Here is a 19,144-nt window from a genome sequence, read left to right as displayed (position 1 = left end):
TCAACAGGCAAATAAGGGCTGGCAAGAAAAAAGCAGATAGGCAGAGGAGACAGGGACGAAATACGAGGTACCTTCAAAGATTTTGTCTATACCATTGAATTCATTGAGTTCATCTCCTGCCATTCCACCGGGAAGTTCTTGGTCCGTACACGTACTGTCCCTGAAGGAACTATCAAAGAGAGGATAAAATAATTAACTGCATGCAAATAATACATTGTAATAAAAATGTAAATTCCTACAGTATAAAGCTAAATACACACATCTGTACTAATATCACCCAATTTCTTAAAAAAAAAACTGATGCTTAAAAATGAGTCCACCCTCATACACTTGGATACAATACCGATGAAAATTCACACATTAAAAATTCATCATACAAGTTATTTTGATAACACTCTGCAGACCTATAATATAATGTACATCAAACTCTTAAGCATGTCATATTTACAAGTTAAAAAACCTTAAACCCAACAATACTACCTTGTTCTCTTTGGTGGTGCTGGTGCTTGTTTCCCCTTCTTATTAGTTGTTCTTCTTAGCTGAACAACAGTAGAACGTGCAGAAAGGATGCCAGGACTGGGTCGTACCTCCCTTGGAAGATTCGGACTACTACCCTCCTCAACTGCACCATGTTTGTTTTTGTTACTTCGCCTGGAAATATCCATTGATTCAATATATATACATTATATATACTATATACATATATACATATATACATATATATATATATACATATATATATATACATATATATACATATACATATATATACATATACATATAAATATATATATATATATATATATATATATATATATATATATATATATATATATATATATATATATATATATATATATATATATATATATATATATATATATATATATATATATATATATATATATATATATATACATATATACATATATATAGATATATACATATATACATATATAGATAGATAGATAGATAGATAGATAGATATATATATATATATATATATATATATATATATATATATATATATATATATATATATATATATATATATAAATAATATATAAACCATGTAAACAAACAGAAACCAGTCACCTCATGCTACTAACACTTTACAGTATAGAAATAGAATCTAATTCCTAAAGTTTAAAGCAATTCGGATTAAATAATGAAAACCTGATGTTTGACTCTTAATGATGCATATTCTGAGAGATTCATCAGTCCTAAAGAGTAATCTGGCACAGAGATTGTGAAATTGATCCTGATTCAAAATATTTGGGAAATCCAATTTTAGAATGATTTGCTCTCAATTGTAACTGCTTCAATCTGCTCTTAATTAACTGCACTTTAATAAATTATTATTGTATACCAATCCAAAGAAGGAAATGCACTTTAAACTATTCTGACTTTATCTACAATAATCAGATTATGCAAGAAGAAAATTCGACCGTACATTTAAAAATTAAGAAAATAATTGTCCAGTAATGCAACAAAACCTTTATATTGTTTTCTTAAAATTTATAAAAAGTAATCAATCTTTTCAATAATATAACTTTCTTAAAAAATTTTATAATTGTCAATATTTATGCCCACTCAACAACACAATACTAAAGAAAATACACACAAAACAAAGAACACTTGACAGCATAAGAAAAAATGAGAGAAATTGCTTACTGCCTAGCTGATGATGTACGGGGACTAGTTGGTAGTTGCTCTTCATTCCACTGCTGATGAGGACCTGATGAGGTTCCTCTGACTCTTCTTCCTCCTCCAGCTGCCAATTGCTGCTCTACTTCTGCAAATTCCACAGCAGGAATTGTCAAATTCATTTTTATAATGAGTGTATAATGTAAATACCTGTACAATACATATAGCATGATAAAAAATCCAAATTTTTACAAAAGGCATCTATTTATTTATGTGAAGACATAACTAAGGGCAAGGCACAAATTTCCTGACAATTAAAATATGTGACAACTGTTTACAACAGCTATATGTGCGGTTACAAGAATGATACATAACAGGGAATAAGCTCACAAAAGTTTTGTTAGATATATGGTTAAAGAAATACCCTATTCTATTCTCAAATCAAAGTCTGTCCTCACGATAAAAGCCCCTCACCTTCTGTAATGGACGTTTCTTGGAACATAGTTTCTAAGGCATGATGAATGTGAGAGAATGTCGGTCTATCGCCAGCATTCCAAAGCCAACACTGCTTCATCAAGTCATAGACACGAGTGGGACAACCCTGTGGACAATCCATCCTGCAAGAGGAAACAATGACAGTTTTTCCTTACTTCTTGCAAACCACAATATTGAATACCTGAAAACATAAACCTTGTATTTTCAAATTTTTGCAATCAAAAATTCCTAATATAAAAAAAGTTGAGATTCTGATAAAATTTCTTTCAAGGATTTGTTTCTGTTACTTGACATACACTGTTGAACAAAAGTTGGACAATCCCAAAAAGACATGTTTGACTGTAAGTGCCGTCCTGCATTCTTTGCATTCATGGGTCAGAAGTTAGTGCCCCATTCAAACACAAGATAATATTACTTCAAAATAATGTTTTTTCAAATGAAGAACACTGCAATCCAAGCACTGGTTCGACCTGTTTTAACTTTTATTACTTTCATGTCTGTTATTCCATAATGCTCACCATTTACTAAAGATGATGGGTTTTAGAGACAGTAACAAGTAACTGACAAGAACAGATATATAACAAGATTATTTAAAATATTAATCTTTTCATACCAATTGCAGCTTGGGCTGCTTAATTAGCAGCCTCATTTCTTTAATACCGTCATGCAAAGGGACCCAAAATATTTCAAAATTTATACCGATTTCATATAGTTTGAGGAATGAAAACTTGGCTTGTTGAACAAAGCATTTCTTGAACCACCAAAAGTTACAAATTTCTGTGGTGGGGGCCTGTTTTGTAATATTCTTAACTGCTAACCATATTGCAGAAATTCTATGAAAACAGATGCTTAATTAGATAAAGAAACCTGGCTTGTTTTATTACATGATACTGCAGCATATCTTACACCAGAGGTAGATTTCGATCTGTCTGGATATACTGCAAAATGTGGTCCCTCTATGTCCACTGTACTTTGCTTAGGACATTCAGGTATATTAACATGAGTTTTAGACAGGTAGTACTGTACAAGTGCTTGCAGACATGACATTTCTGCATAATCCAAGGAGAAGGAAATTCTAGTGTTGGAGTAAAGATTGTGTTTACATTTATTGACTCTAAAATTCTGTTAACTCTAATTAGGAATGGGGATGGATAATTGTTTATAAAAATGTCTCTTTGATTGAAAAGCTCTTAAATTGGCAAGTCCATATTAAATCTGTTAACTGGTGTGCAATATTATTTATTGCAAGGAGGAACAGTGTCACTTAAAACACTTGCCTGTAAGGTATCATTTTCTAATGTCATAATAAATGTTACCTATTTGTACTTGACATGTTGACTGATTTATGAAAATCTGGCTATAAGACCAAACACTGAGGCACTTTCAGCCATTCAGTGCTGTAAGGTGAAAAGAGGGAGTTGCAGTGGTTGGACAGCAAGGTGAAAGAAATGGAGTGGGAATGGAGTAAAGTAAAAGGCTAAAAAGTGGGTGCAGCTGGGGCTGTAGGTACAATGCAAACCTTTCTTAATGGCTACAGTGCACCACATAAGGTGCACTGATGGCATATGTGGTCTGTTAAAAAGTATTTATGAATGAAAGTAGGTGGCATTAAATATGATTGTAGTTGTACAGAGTTTTTCATATAGCTTTTCTCAAAGTATTATCATAAGGCTTTTGACACCAAAAAATACTGTAATAGTGGGTCAAATGCATTTATTTTTCTGTGACCAATGTTGGGATGAGGCAATTATTATTATTTATTTTCAAGTGTTAGCCTTGAGTCCACCATTTTTTGTCACTTTACATAGACAGCTTGATGAAGATACCGGCCTATAATTTGATGAATTACTTTTTTTTTTAAGTCAGCTAGATGTTTGAGTAAATAAAAATTAATGTTGTCTTGGCCTTGAGATATGCTATTACATGAGGAAAGGGCAAATGCAAATTGTTCAGTTGTAAATCTTTTATTAAATACCGATCTTCGGCTGTTTCAAAATTTATATTCCCACCCTGTTTTTCATGTTAATGGAATTATTCACCATGAGTTTGTTCACTGATAATATACTTTAAATGTCTTCCAAGTACTGTATATTTAATACTGCATCTGGATCAAGAAATCTCTATCCATTATACAGTACATTAAGACATGTCTTGGTGGTCTAGTTGGATACATTGATATTTCTCATTTTTCCAAACTTCTTTGTAAGTGTTGTGTGTTATGCTTGACTTATGCTGTTTCTATGCAATTATTTTACCTTTAGAGACTTCCTTCAGAAATTTTGATAGCCAACTGTGTTGTATATTAGTTTCAATTTACTGGTACAGTAGTGTTATTAAATTAATAATTTCTAAACATTTGTCATCTTTGAAGGGACAATATTTTAAAAGGTTATCAAGTATTTTTTAAACAATTCCATTTTCTGATAAATGTTTTCTAATATTCTTTCAGACAACTGTAGGGCATTTCTGTTTTTGGGCGACGATTTTTTTTTATTAATATATTGGTCTGCAGTATTAGTAATGAAATCTGTGATATATTCAATTTTTTTTGTGTGGTCTCTACAGGGAGGAAGGGGCAAGTCCCCTGGTCAGTTCCTGTAATTACCATCAGCTAATGTCCTCCCTTTGAACTTGTTTCTTCTTCTCTGTGATTTTTTTTTGCTATTGCACACACAAAATATATACTGTACAAGTATGGACAGTCTCTTGCTAAATACACATACTTGAGGACAGTCATGTATTACTTGATAACTATACATGCAGTTAATAATGACCAATAAAAATGTCTGCACATCTTATCTGGATATACATACAACTATAAACAAACTTAGTTTTAAAATACATTTTCATTTATTACAGTAACATTTTATATAATTTTAGATAATTACATCACTCCATAATATTTTACTTAATTTCAGATTACTGTATTAATTCCTAGCTTTTGTTTTTTCAGTTACTTTCCAGCATCTTCAAGATGTCTCTCTCACATTCTGCTGATGATTTCCTTAAAGGACTTTGCTCTTTCAATTATACACATTTCAAAATATATACAGTTATTTCTGTATATCTATATACAAACACTACAAATCCACTAATGAGAAATGCCACATACCTGTATCCAGACTCCAGTAAATGATAAACATTGGTAAGATCTACTCCAGGGTATGGAGATACCCCATACGTGGCAATTTCCCAGAGTAGAATTCCAAATGCCCACACATCAGACTGTGAAAAAAAAAAACATTGTTTTAGACTATGATTTAATATTTTTTGCTTTTGAACTATAGTAATAGTAGTAACAGTAGTTACTCACAACAGAATGAATAATTTAAAATTTTTTTCATTAAAAAACAAGTTGTGAAGCCTTGGACTACAATTTTTATCATACTTTTCACATTATTACTACAAGTGTAGTGGTCCTCTATAAAATGTTCATTCAATACCAAGGGCAATAATGCCATCTTTGCAGTGTTCAAATCTGATATTGTTTACAGAGCTATTTTATAGTCTTAGATTTCTTTGTGATTCATTTTTGAAGCATCTTAAAACTTACTTTGAACTTAATAAACCTTTTCAAATAAATAGTTTTTGCTGAAATTACACCCTGTCTACAAAACAAACTCCTTAAATCAAACAAGCACTTACAACATTAACACTATTACATGTACAAGAAGAATCATACCTTAGTAGAAAATTTATTATATGCAAGACCCTCCGGTGCTGTCCACTTTATAGGGAATTTAGCTCCAGCATGAGCTGTATAGGTGTCATCCCTCATGAGTCTCGCTAACCCAAAGTCAGCTACTTTGACTAAATGATTTTCACCAACTAGACAATTCCTTGCTGCTAAATCTCTGAAAGTACAAAAATTCATGATAAAAATTGCACAGGGGAGCAACCACGTATAACATACAGCTAATAACATGTACTGTACTTAGTGTAACAACAGCCAATACCAGTGCAAAACAATAAATAAGATATAAAAAAAATATTTACAGTTAACCCCCATATTCGCGGGGGATGTGTACCAACACACCCCCCGCAAATAGCTAAAACCCGCAAATACTTAGAACCCTTCTAAAAAAAACTCTTAGAACTGCCTATTTTGATAGTTCAAACAGACACAAAACAAACTAAAAATGCTTATACACGTATTATCCTACTTACGATGGGGTTAGGTTCCAAAAAAAACCATCGTTTGTTGAAAAAACCGTAAGAAATACCAAACTGCATCTCGAACATAGCCTAGCCTACACTAGGGTATTCGGTACCATGTATACATATATGTTAGTCTAGCCTACACTATAAAGTATACTCTATACATACACAGTATAGTAATTATTAATATCAGCTAATTCTGGAGGTTCATGCAAAATGAAATTGAATAACAAACAAGAATTAGCTTAGCCTACACTATGGTATATTGTATACATAAACAGAAGCGCAGCCTACATTATACTGTACTCTATATTCACATATCGTATTATATAAACGTCAACATAATGAATATGCATCTTTTCCATGGATCTTTTAAAATGTTATGCCTTAATTCACTCTATCCAATAATACTGTATATATTCTTATATTGCTTTTGTATTATAAACTGCAGTCATAGCATCGCGATCAATGTTTTGGCTTGGAAATCGTTTATGCAGGTGTTTATTTCGCTGTATTTAATTCAGTTCAGAGTGCTTTTCTTGCTTCTAGTTAGCGTAAATGAATCTTTAGATACTTTATTTACATGGGCTAAGGTTATTTTTCGCTTATACGAAGTGTTTTCAAGTCAAAATATATAAAATACGTCTGGTTGTGAAGCTGATTTATCTATTATTTTCGTCAATTGATGACAAATGACGATGGCTGTTTGGGGGCGTTGTTTTGTGTAAAAAAAATTCAAGATTCTGTTCGCTATTTTCACTTGATTTCATCATAATTCGAGCTTTACATATTTATTGTTTATCGGTGTAAAAATAACAGTACTGTAATGTGTTCTTTCATAGACAGCAGTTTTGATTAAAATACTTTCTCTCCAATTTTAGTTACGATTGAGTTTCGCCCATGTTGCCGATACACGATAATTTACAGTATAGTCATTAGCAGTGAACATTGTTTTCTCAGCTTCAGCTACAACTTGCAGCCTAAATTTAGCAGTATATTTCCTTGATGATCTTTTATCCACACTGAATAAGGGTATAATGTAAAAATATAACAGTCCTATTCTACTTAACGTCATTTGTGTTATAACCTACGGTAATTGTTTATTACCGTACGATGGTTGAAATACCAAGTAAACGGCTGTTGTTATCTGATTCAGTTACAAGCAAAACAACAGTTTCTCAGTCGGTTGTTTATGGTTGTATGCATTTACGCAAGAGTATAACGTTACTAACAATACTTTTATCATTCTCGTTTACTTTTTTAACTAGAAGACGGGATAAAGAGATGGAGGAAAAGTTGTCTATTGTAATTTGGTCTCTCTCACTGCCTGATTACGCTGCTGCCTGCACCTGCACGAAATTTAAAAATATTTTATAAATAATATTGTCGTATCGGTATTAACTGCTTACCCCATTGCAAAATTGATTTATCGTGTGGTGAATTATCATAACTCGAGCATTACCTGAGTATTTTAATAGTTTTATCACAAAAAGTGCATTTAGTCCTGAAAATGAGATGAAAATACAGTAATTAGTGAATATTTCTCTGTAAAAAATACCGCGAATGGGCAAATTTTCTGCGAATAATTGGTGGATACGTTCCACAGAGAAATCCATGAATACATGAGTCCACGAATCGTGAGAACGCGAATACAGGGGGTTTACTGTACAGTATTTCCTTCGTATGAAATCAGATCAACAAAGAAATGAACGAATAACACTGAAAGTCAGAAACATTTTCCTATCTTCATACTTGCTTAACTTTGAAGATATTTGGAGATTAAAGCAGAATGAATACTGAACTATGTATGGGGCAAAAACGACCATTTTTTTATTATAAATATCACTCATGGCTATTTAATGCCTATCAAAGTTTCGTAAACTAATGCAATTCTTGGTCGATAAGTGCAGCACATCTAATTCCTGATTGCAATACAATATAGTATTAATTAAAAATGAATGAAAGCTTAACAAAAAGCTTAAAAACTTGAAACCATTAAAATTAGTATGGCAAGAGAAACAGAGGCATGTGAAATTATCATGTGTATTTATATAAATGTTTGTCTAATTGGCATATGAATTTAGGAAAGATATAAAACTTCATAAAACATATTCTTCCTGGTTTACTTATTTATGCAGAGGCACAGTTTCGAGAAAACTTGACTGAATATGCATTTATGAATTAGAATTACCTTTGTTTTTTCTTTGAACAGACAAGACAAAGGTTATAGAGACTAACTGTTAATCAACACAACACAGATCTGGAGGTATGTTCAAGTTTGTAGATGAATTTAACATGACCTAGTCAGTAACACCTGAAGACCATACTATTCTAATCACCAGAGCAGGTCCATAGCAATTTTCTACCAGTCTACCCTATTTTGTGTTTCCACTTCAACCAAGAATAAAAGAACATGCAATGAAATCATCATAAAGAATGGTGTCAAACTTTTACAACAGTACTCAGTATCTGATTTTCAAGTAAATGTCGATCAGGGACTGCTAAAATACTGTGGCATTTGAAAAAAAAAAAGATACTTTAACTCACCTATGTATAAAGTTTCTTTCTTCCAGGTATTCCATAGCTGATGCAACCTGAGTGGCCATGTACAACAGCACCACCTCGTTCACTTCATCATGACTGCAGTTCCTAAGGTAGTCTAACAAGTTGCCTCGGGTCATAAATTCTGTGACTATATAGAAGGGAGGTTCTCTTGTACAAACTCCCAATAGTTGCACTAGGTTAGGATGTTTCATAGCTTTCATTATAGCTGCCTCTTCTAAAAAGTCCTTCAGTGCCATTGTATCTTCCTGCAATTACATAATTATATTGTGGTAACTGCCACTTGGCATCCTGGCTTCAATACCACACTTTTATACAGCATCATCACCACTGGCAATTCATTACTTAATGTGCGATATCCTCATGGACAATACAGTATATTCTCATGGACAATACTCCTAATAAACATTATACACTTTAAATTAACTATTTTTATTGTGCAATACATAACAAAACCATTTGTATTCTCAAATACAAAATTGCTCCTTCTATGCTTCATTAAATTAGCCTTCTTAACATAACATTTTAGAGTACAAAGAACATTAATAACTGTCTTACTTTTCTTGCATTTCATGAATTCTTTAACCTGCCTCTTGAAAAGGCAACTTTATAATTACTTAGGGAGAGTTTCCTTAAAGCTCTTTTATCTGTGAATAACCTTAATAAGGTCAAATATGACCATCTAGCTACATTAACACAGAGAGCATAAAGTAAATTACACTAAAGTGAATTATAGATAAATATCAGAACGGCAATCTGAGCACCTGATTAAACACATCTCTTTGTTTATTAATGGCCTTCATTTAAAACTGTTTCTTTCAAATCCAGTAATAAAAAGCATTAAGTAATTCACTGCATTAAGGAGAGTAAATGGCATAAGTATAAATATTCACAGACCAGTTAAGAATAACAAAACTGTACAATACCATGTAATTAGACCCCCTAACAATAAAAGTCATACCTCACTTTTAAGCTTTTCTGCAATCATACTATGCCCTTAAATGCACTCTTCACTGCAAAGGAGCATATACCTTTAAAATAAATAAAAATTCTTAAAAGTGACAGTAGGGTAAATACTGTGTGGATAACATAAGAATCAAGTGCAGAGCAAACATCTAGTGATCTGGGCTGGAAGCAAAAATACTGCATATTTATCCTCTGTTGGGTAAGCTTGCTCACTACACCATGTCTGCAGATGCAGACTGGTTTAATGCGAATGCCCTGTGCTGGCTGGCTTAATCATATCCAAAGGGTTGCTGGAGGGAGAATTATATGAGTCATGGCTTACGTGTTGTGGTGGAGGGAAATTTACTCAGGAATCACACTGAAATATGTAAGAATGGGAGTACCAGAAAGAAAGAAGTATACAGTTTTCTTTTTTTATTTCATATTTTAGCAATTAAAATATTACTTTACCTTAAATTATTACTAGATGTTTACAGAATTAAAAAACATAACAAAAAATTACTACATTTCTGAATTATACAACTTTAAATGTAAGAAAAAGAAAAGGTTGGAATGATTTAAAGTGCAATCATTACTACATTCCAATTGAACCGGACTAAATGTAATAATCATATACTCTGCTCTGCGAATACAAATTGTATTTTAACAGTATGAAACTGTATAAAGTACTGCATGTAAATGCACTTTGTTTCTTTTCACTGCTATTTTACACACATTTATAATATCTGCTGTTGATGATGCATCATATTATGTTCACTAAAATAAGTTCTGACATTGGTCAGACCTATTTTTGGAGATCTAATTACACTCTTAACTACAGACCAACCAATCTCAAGAATTCTCTTATGGTTAGTCTCAGACAGAATAGCGCTTCTTGGCACAGTGATTGAATGTAAAGGACTCAGGACAGGAGGGCTCTATCTCCTGTCCACACACGACTGTTTCCTCACTCCACTCCGCACAGACATGACAAAAACTTTGTATCTTCCTCATCACAGTGTTAAGATAAATAACCCCAGTCCCAAGCCCTTTTGTCATAGAAATGGTAGGACTAGAGCAGCTTTAGGCTTTTCCTAAAATTCACCCCACAAAGGAGTTTACAAAAAGAAACTGACATGTCAAATGGCTTATCTCATAAAAATATATCCCAACAACCCAGATAAGTTTCTGGTCTGAAGTATAGTCACAGGTTATTGGCAATTTTCTTTATTCCAGATACCCATTAGAGTTTGGCCAAAAAAGAACAGGAAACAACACACGAACCTGTATGTGTTCTAAGGTGCCTTACCTAATTTCTGTCTGACTACTATTGGCAATATCAAAAGACCACCACTCTCTTTTGGATGTCTTGCCACTTACGGAAGGAGTGAGGGGTCTGCCTTTTTAATGAAGGACAAGAAAATAATTCTCATGTTGATCACAAGACCATCTGGGATGTTTGCCTGGGTAAACCTAGAGTGCTTGAACAGGGCATTACATTTTATCAGAAATACTGAGTTCCCTTATCAGAAAAAGGGATTTTCCCTTTAAAAGGTTCTCATTCTTGGCCCAGAATGATAGGCCAAGAAACAACAGAAAATGACAACTGTGTGTATGAGTGATGAAATGTCGTCCCTGTCTAATTAATCCGGCTCAGATGCAGTCAAGAAGAATGGCTTTTGGAGTATATGAGTTATAGCTGTTTTGGGACCACTGAACTTAAAGGGATGGCATGAGTCAGAACCTTACTCAGGAACCATGTACTGGGAAGCCTTGCAGGAGCTGGCCTTTCTAGAGCAAAAGACTGGAGAAGGGAATCAACAATTTATATATCATAATAAATTCCAAAACCATAAAGCAATCAATACTGCCTTGTATGCCATGACTGCTGTGATAGCAAGGCACTTGGCTTTGAAAAAGATAAAGGATAAAAAGTAAAACTGTTTTAACAGCTTTCAAGCTAGGCTCTCAGTGTGGAGATAATCTAACTACACTTTCTATGCAGACTCGTATGTCGGATAGATGAAGCCTGTAGTTTCTGCACTAGGTACTGTACCAAGCAGTGTTAGGTAAATCATCTTCATGGTAGACTAGATTTAAAAATTCACCACACGTGAAGGTCATGGCTCAGAAAGGAGGATGCGTGGATGACTTCCCCTCTTTCTGTCTGGGATAGAACAGTGGATGGTAATGGAATCTATTTTCTCACCCATTGTTGAAGAAAAAAGGTACCAATGACTATTCGGCTAATTTGGGGCCACTAGGTAAGCAGTTCCATTGAAAAGCTAGTTGAATGTTCATAGCTTTCAAAATTTGAGACAATGGAGGAAAAAGGTATATCATCCTCCATTCGTTCCAATCTTGTAGGAATGCATCTCTTGCTATTGCCTGCATGTCCAGGTTCAGAGAAACACACTGGAAGTTGATGGTTCTCGCATTTGAAAAAGAGGTCCATTTATGGATGTGGAAGCATGTTGGCAATTACTGACTTGAGAGGGGCTGAGCATGAGCACAACCTCTTGATATAAGACACTGCTACCTGACAATCCTCTCAATGGCCTCCACACCCTGTCAAGGTGGCATCCGTATATATTATCACTCATATGGACAGCAGAGTCAGGTCAACCTGTTTGCCAGGGACCCCTTCCAGGTCCATGGACAGAGTATCTTCCCAAACTCAGATGAAGGCGATTGCTAAGCAATTTCCTGGTATGTGAGAGCCAGACTCTGTTTACATCCTACAGTCGCAATCTCAGGATCAGATCTACCACAGAAGCAAACTGTAACAGGCCAGGACTTCGTTCCAATTGTTGTCTGGAAAAGTTGGGCTGTGCAAGAAACCTTCTCAGGTCCTTCCTTTTTCTGGTTGGAGTGCTGTTGGGAAGAGACAACCAGCCACGAAGAGTATCTCAACAAAGACCTTGCCTCAGAAAAATCTGCTGGATGTAAGGCAGGGCTTGTTCCTATTTATTAGGAAACCTTTTGACTGGAGTCTGTCAACTACCAATCTCAGGTTTTGTCAACACTCTTCTCTGGTGGCTCCCCAGATTAGCCAATCATCTAGGTAGGCCACCAGTTATATTCCATCTTTCCTGAGCTATATTCTTTCTTTCCTGAGCTCCTACAAAATAACTAAGTACAGTATATTGAAAAGTTTATGCAAATGATGTGTTTGTTCAAACTTGACAGGCCGAGATCACCCTCCGTTCAGAGGAATCCTTCTTGGGAATGCTGAGGAGTGGTGCAAAATAAACACATCTTCCTCTATGGACCCATTTTAAGAGAGGGGTCTGGTTTTGGAAAAAACTCCTTTGGAGGAGGGAGAGTGAAATGTTGGACCCCAATAATGCTTCCTTTCAAGCCTTAATGTGACACTCCAGAAAGTCTTAAAGGTATTCCCCATAAGGTCTGCATATGCGTTTTGGTTACTGCAGCGAACACTGTTCTGGAAGACTCTGGAAGCTCTATAATAGCTACTTCCAGCACAGTAGTAGAAGTTATCAAATTGAGGAAGTGGAACCTAGCACAAAATTCAGCCATAGCTGTCCTGAGATTTTTCTCATAGGGGATCCAAATTGCTGGGTAGCCATGCCCAATGGGAGCTTTTTCCTCTCATAAGGAAGGACATGTGTTGCCCACTTTTTGTATAGTTATCAGATACTGGGATGGCAGAGACAAATGGCTTTATTTCTGCCATAAACTCTAGTTTGCCAGTCAACATAAAATTCTGAAATTCCATCTTTATATGATTGTTTTAGAAGTGAAGAGATAGGAGGTTGCTGTGCAATATTATCCATTACACTGGGGAAAGTTTGCTTCTATGGGTTTTACAGTCACCTTCAATGATTTCTGAATTCCTACTGAAGGAGAGACCTAGCATCATTCAGTAATGGGAAAGGCTGCTCTGTCCAGAAATTCTACATGCTCAACCTGAACCATAGTTTTCCTTTCATTAATGAGATATTTTCCATCTGTTGTAAGGATGCACAGTGAGACATCTTGCCAAGGGTTATCATTCTCACAGGCAGATATAGGTGCCCGTACTACATTCTGATTTGAGGTTTTTTAGTCCAACCTGATCCTATTATTGTTGCCAGTCATAGCTCTGGGAGTGAGAAGGCTGTCTCTTATTACCCATTCTGATTTTTACAAGGATCTACACAACTAATTCAACTTCTTTTTGGGCTTGGGTTTTTTATTATCCTGTTCCATGACCTAAGTTTTTTTTTTTTTTTTTTTTTTTTTTTTTTTTTTTTTAATAGAAAACCAACCTCTGCCTGGGCAGACTGTGTAGCCTCTCTATCCTCTAGTTTAAAGAATGACAAAAATTTACATATCACACCCAATTCCATATCCAGGACAGACCTGAATTCCTCTTGGGAATCATGGATTCCATTTCTGATATGCTGACGCTCGGCAGCAAGGTCATCCTTGATGCTGTTCACGATTTCATCCCAGAACTCTGAAAGTACAGCAAGTGGAGTTTTCCTATAAGGGAAGCCTGCAAGAACTGATTGAACCAAGGCAGTCATACCACCACTGCCTGGCAGAACAGAAGTCCAGGATAAATCACTAACCCCTAGACAGTATACATAGACACTTCAGATGGGGTTGGGTGGACCCCCTTCAATACCCGATTGCTGTATGGGAGAGGCAAGATTCTCATCTGATGCATCTCTCTCATGTAAAGCAGAATAATGTTCCCTTGATCTTCCAAATTCAGATGGAAAATTTCAGTGGCTATATCCATTTCATGTTAAGTATGAGTGACCTCTCTCCCAAGGAAAGACTCTTCACCTCCATAGGAGGAGTTTAAGTGGGAGTTCCTAGAATCAACTGCCTTTGGAGTATTGGCCAAACGTGGATTCTGCTTGGAGAGGGATGGAAACACACTGCTGGAGTTCTGCCGGAATGATGTAGTCTCCTCATTCCCTACTCCTACGGAAATCTTTAACTCATAGAGACAGCTTAATATGTGCTCTTTCACCATTTAAACTTGCTGCAAGGAGCACGTTGCATATTCCACACAGGTCCCGGTAACCAACCAAATTCTCCATTATTTTTTCAGGGATTAGCCCATGAGCCATTCCCACAGGCAAAAAGCAGACTGAGCAATTTGCTGTGGCACAGGTAATCTGTGGGTCCAGTGTAATAGCAGCCCAGTAACATATGTTTTTTTTAAAAACTACCTTTTGTTAGCTGACTATATCACTGTATGGGCTGCAAAAACTTCATATTAAAACAGGTTGCCAGGGCCACATGAACATGTGCATAATATGATGTCAGGTAACACGATCAATGGGTAATACCCACAAAATACTAGTATTAAAATATTAACTCCCTTAAAGGAATTACTAACAAATGCTTCTAAACCCAATTAAGACAAAGCTAAATGGATACCCATACATTGTATTTCTATACATTTCATAACTTTGATTACCCGGTCTATTCCCAAGCACAAGTTAAAAGTTATAGGCTATGTTAGTTGGTACATAAAATAATCAATTACTGTACTGGAATTATAGTATCAAATTTATATATAATCAGTATCTCTAAGATTTTAAATTGTTTGACAAATGCTTCTAAACCCAATTAAGACCAAACTAAATGGATACCCATACAATGTATTTCTATACATTTCATAACTTTGATTACCCGATCTATTCCCAAGCACAAGGTAGAAGTTATAGGCTATGTAAGTTGGTGCATAAAATAATCAATTACTGTACTAGAATTATAGTACCAAATTTATATAAAATCAGTATCTCTAAGATTTTAAATTGATTGACGAAGCTCATCATTATGAAAAAGTACTTTTTGTATTCCTTATGAAATGACAAGCATCACAGCAATTTCTCTCAACACCTGTGACGCCACTACCGGCGGGTAATACCCTTTGGAAGTAGATCTGCATGAACGTATTTCTTTTAGCACTTAAAAAAAACCCGATCGTAAGAATAACTGGAGAAATTTCTACATTACAAAATCCATTTAGTTTGATTATAAAATACTACAAAGGAAATACTGGCCTTCAGTAAACACTACAGCTTGTAAGTCAAGCATGATTGGGAACTACAGTACTACTGAGGCTGTGTTTTGAAAACAAATAAGTTAGGTTACCCTTGCTGTACCCTCAAATTATCTATTAGTGTTAAAAAGGTCAATGACTAATGAGTTTTAAAAAAATGTCTAATACTACAGTGAACCCCCCGTATTCGCGGGGGATGCATCCCACGCCCCCCCGCAAATAGCTAAAAATCCACAAATACTTAAGACCCCTCTAAAAACACTTAGAACTGACCATTCTGATAGTTTAAACACAGAAAAACCCTGTAAAAATGCATATACCTGAGTATTTTATTAGTTTTATCACAAAAAGGGCATTTATTCATGAAAATTATATGAAAATACAGTAATTAGTGAATATTTCTCAGTGAAAAATACTGCGAATGGGCGAATTTTCCGCGAATAATGGCTAGATATGTTCCACAGAGAAACCTGCGAATGCGTGAGTCCGCGAATCATGAGAACGCGAATACAGGGGGTTTACTGTATTGCATTAATGCTAATTATCGCTTTGTCACACATGAAAAAAGCACAGTAATTACAACGTAGCCTTATGATCTACTCCTAAATTCCCGCCTTGCAGAAGATCTACTGGCTCCTAATTTGAACAAATATAGCCTACCCATTAAAATTTTAAGGAACTAAAACTTTTCACTGAGCCATAAAAGTATGTACTTAGCTTGAATGTTGTTATAGTGATCAACAAATGCACAGTCAAACACCAATTCCATGGCAAAACTTGGGGATTAGTGAATTCTTGGACAGACCAGAGTGTAATGAGGAAGATAGATGATATACGTGCTGTTGTCACATCTACGTGAGTAGGATGAAGGGAAAACCGAGGCAGTTGCTGTGGACAGGAGATAGAACCCTCCTGTCCCGTGTATTGTATATTCTATCACTGTGACAACATGCACCTTTCTGCCTGAGACCACTATAAGGGAATTCTCTGGGATTGGTTGGTCTGTCTTATGGAGCCCTGGGGACCATAAGTGTAATGAACAGCAGCTACACTATCAAAAATATGTACTGTTCTTTAACAAAATGTGCAGCCTGGAAGGATTTACAGGTTAAATACATTGTATAACTATCTCAACTTTAGATATATTGCTCAGAACAATTCTATGGTACAACACCAATGAAACTTGTGCTTGCATTTCCTTCTTTTTTGATGGGTTGTAAGGCTTATGAAATGTGTTACCACAACAGATAATGGGTTCCAGATGTAAAATATTAAGTGGAAAAGAATCATGGCAAGCTCTTGTAGCAGAGTAGTGTGCAGGTGCACATCAATAACCTGTAGTGTTTATACGTATATTTGGGTGTTTGTTTTTCATTACTATACACATGTACTGTAAAGCATTGGACACTGTTTAATATGGTATATACAAAGTTTAATCCAATGCACCTGTGTATATTCTAAGAATCGTTTCTGTGTGATGATACAGTACTGTACTTGATCATAAAGGATCATTCGCTAGGGTATCATGATGAAGGTCTTGAGCGAGGCATATTGCCTAGTGCTTCAATTAAAATACTGTGTTAATGGATTTATTTTTAAATCAAAGAGCAGTATTTTTTGCTTAAGTGATTCTAAAGGCTTTACCAGCTGAGTGCATTTGCCAACAACAGGCTAAGTAAACTGCGAGTTACACTAAGGTTTGGGCAAGTTAGCATAGGCTTAGCATAAAACATTGCCCATATCCACATTTTGCCCCTTTCCATTGCCCTTTGGATCTAAATGCAGACAACTAAGACATTACTGCAACAATACAAAGAAACTTTACATAGAGAGAACATACAGGAAAAAATGTGCAAATTAGTTCAGGGAAGAGCTAACAGTTTCAAGAACCCACCTTCAGAGTCTTCACTGCAACATAGATATTATGTCTCTTCCACAAAGCTTCGTAGACATCACCATACTGACCTCCTCCTAACTTATGCTTCATGGCTATGTCTGTCCTTTCAATTTCCCACTCATCAGGTTCAGCTGAGGGAATATCAGTACTTTAGTGAAAATTTAAAATATCTAAATTTGGTAAGAAATATGAGAAACTGACTGAAGGAAGGCATTAAATGAATATGACAAACAAAATAAACAGGAATTTAGGAATCCCAAGTTCGACCAAGAAAACGTAATGATGCAATCCAGCGGAATTTGAATTCTAGGAATGTAATCATTTTGTTCGTTGCATCTCCATTATTTTCACTTCAGTCCTTAGTCTATTTCCAGTCACCAATTTTTGCATTATTATCCAGTTTCAGGTATAAAGCAGCATGCATATATATTTTTCACAACAATCTCCACCAAATGAAAAGTTGAAACTTTTTTTCTATATTTTCTAATACCACATTCCTAAGAGTCAGACAAAGTGCAAACTGAAATTTTAACATTGGTTTTTGGCATGTTTAGAAGATATTGTCAATTCCTTAAAGCCAACTATATTATTCTAAAATAATGATAATTTTTACCTGAATTAAGTCCGAATAAAGTGGGTCCAGAATCATTATTACCTGGGGTCAGTCCAAATACAGTGGGCTTGTTTCTTTTGGGCGCTGGATACAATAACTGAGTGATAAGACCATCGGCATGCTGAGAGTGGTGGTGGGCTAACTCAGCCAAAGTGTTAAAACGAAATTCTGAAGAAACATATAGCTGAAACGGAAAATAATATTTAAGAAAATAATATTTAAGAAAATAATCTAATTACTGACATATATGTAACAAGATAACACCCATACCATGTAACACTCTTGACATTTTCAGATACAATACTTCATGATGTTTGTGTATCAGGCCTAAAATGCTAGCAAATTTTATTTAGTTTTTCGAATATTTTGTGAGTACATACAGTGCACTATTTTTGTTTTGTTTTATATGTGACAATAATTTTAGTAAATATTTGGATACATATATCATGTAAATTAAATACTGTATCTGGGCACATCAGTTCATTCAAGCATTTTAAAAATATTTACAGTATTTAAAATTATCAGCAATTCACCAAATTTCTTTTAAGATAAAAACATTGGTCAAGCTTAACCAGCAATTAGGAGAAAATATTTGTAAAATGCCAACTAACATTCATGCAGCTAGCTATGTACTCTAAATATCAAAAGCTCTGACAAGATATGAAAAGTTTTTAATCAACATGGCGTTTATTTAATGTAAAGAAATACTAAAGTCTTGTAAAATTAAAATATGAGGTACTGTCCTACACTGTACACTCCTGCAGTACATATTATACTCTACTGCACTGCAACACAAAGT

At 34.8% G+C, this 19,144-nt stretch overlaps 1 protein-coding gene across 16 annotated transcripts in view; it reads right to left on the bottom strand.

The window, feature by feature from the left end:
- Positions 1-19,144, bottom strand: part of Abl (tyrosine-protein kinase Abl) — a 329,539-nt gene that overhangs the window by 19,314 nt on the left and 291,081 nt on the right. For 4 of the 16 annotated variants that reach the window (XM_067119117.1, XM_067119113.1, XM_067119121.1 and 1 more), the window contains 9 exons: positions 18,388-18,529; positions 17,730-17,863; positions 8,848-9,110; positions 5,825-5,996; positions 5,255-5,367; positions 2,122-2,264; positions 1,675-1,795; positions 481-651; positions 93-169 (listed from right to left, as the gene is read on the bottom strand). In XM_067119117.1, coding sequence (XP_066975218.1) covers positions 93-169; positions 481-651; positions 1,675-1,795; positions 2,122-2,264; positions 5,255-5,367; positions 5,825-5,996; positions 8,848-9,110; positions 17,730-17,863; positions 18,388-18,529 — 1,336 coding nt within the window. Of the gene's footprint in view, positions 1-71; positions 170-480; positions 652-1,674; positions 1,796-2,121; positions 2,265-5,254; positions 5,368-5,824; positions 5,997-8,847; positions 9,111-17,729; positions 17,864-18,345; positions 18,530-19,144 lie in introns of all 16 variants that reach the window. The other 12 variants (XM_067119112.1, XM_067119116.1, XM_067119120.1 and 9 more) reach the window with 3 other exon arrangements.

The sequence above is a fragment of the Macrobrachium rosenbergii genome, chromosome 16 (genome assembly GCF_040412425.1).
Source record: "Macrobrachium rosenbergii isolate ZJJX-2024 chromosome 16, ASM4041242v1, whole genome shotgun sequence".
In the NCBI taxonomy this organism is placed as follows: domain Eukaryota; kingdom Metazoa; phylum Arthropoda; class Malacostraca; order Decapoda; family Palaemonidae; genus Macrobrachium; species Macrobrachium rosenbergii.
This window is presented reverse-complemented; position numbering and strand designations above follow the sequence as displayed.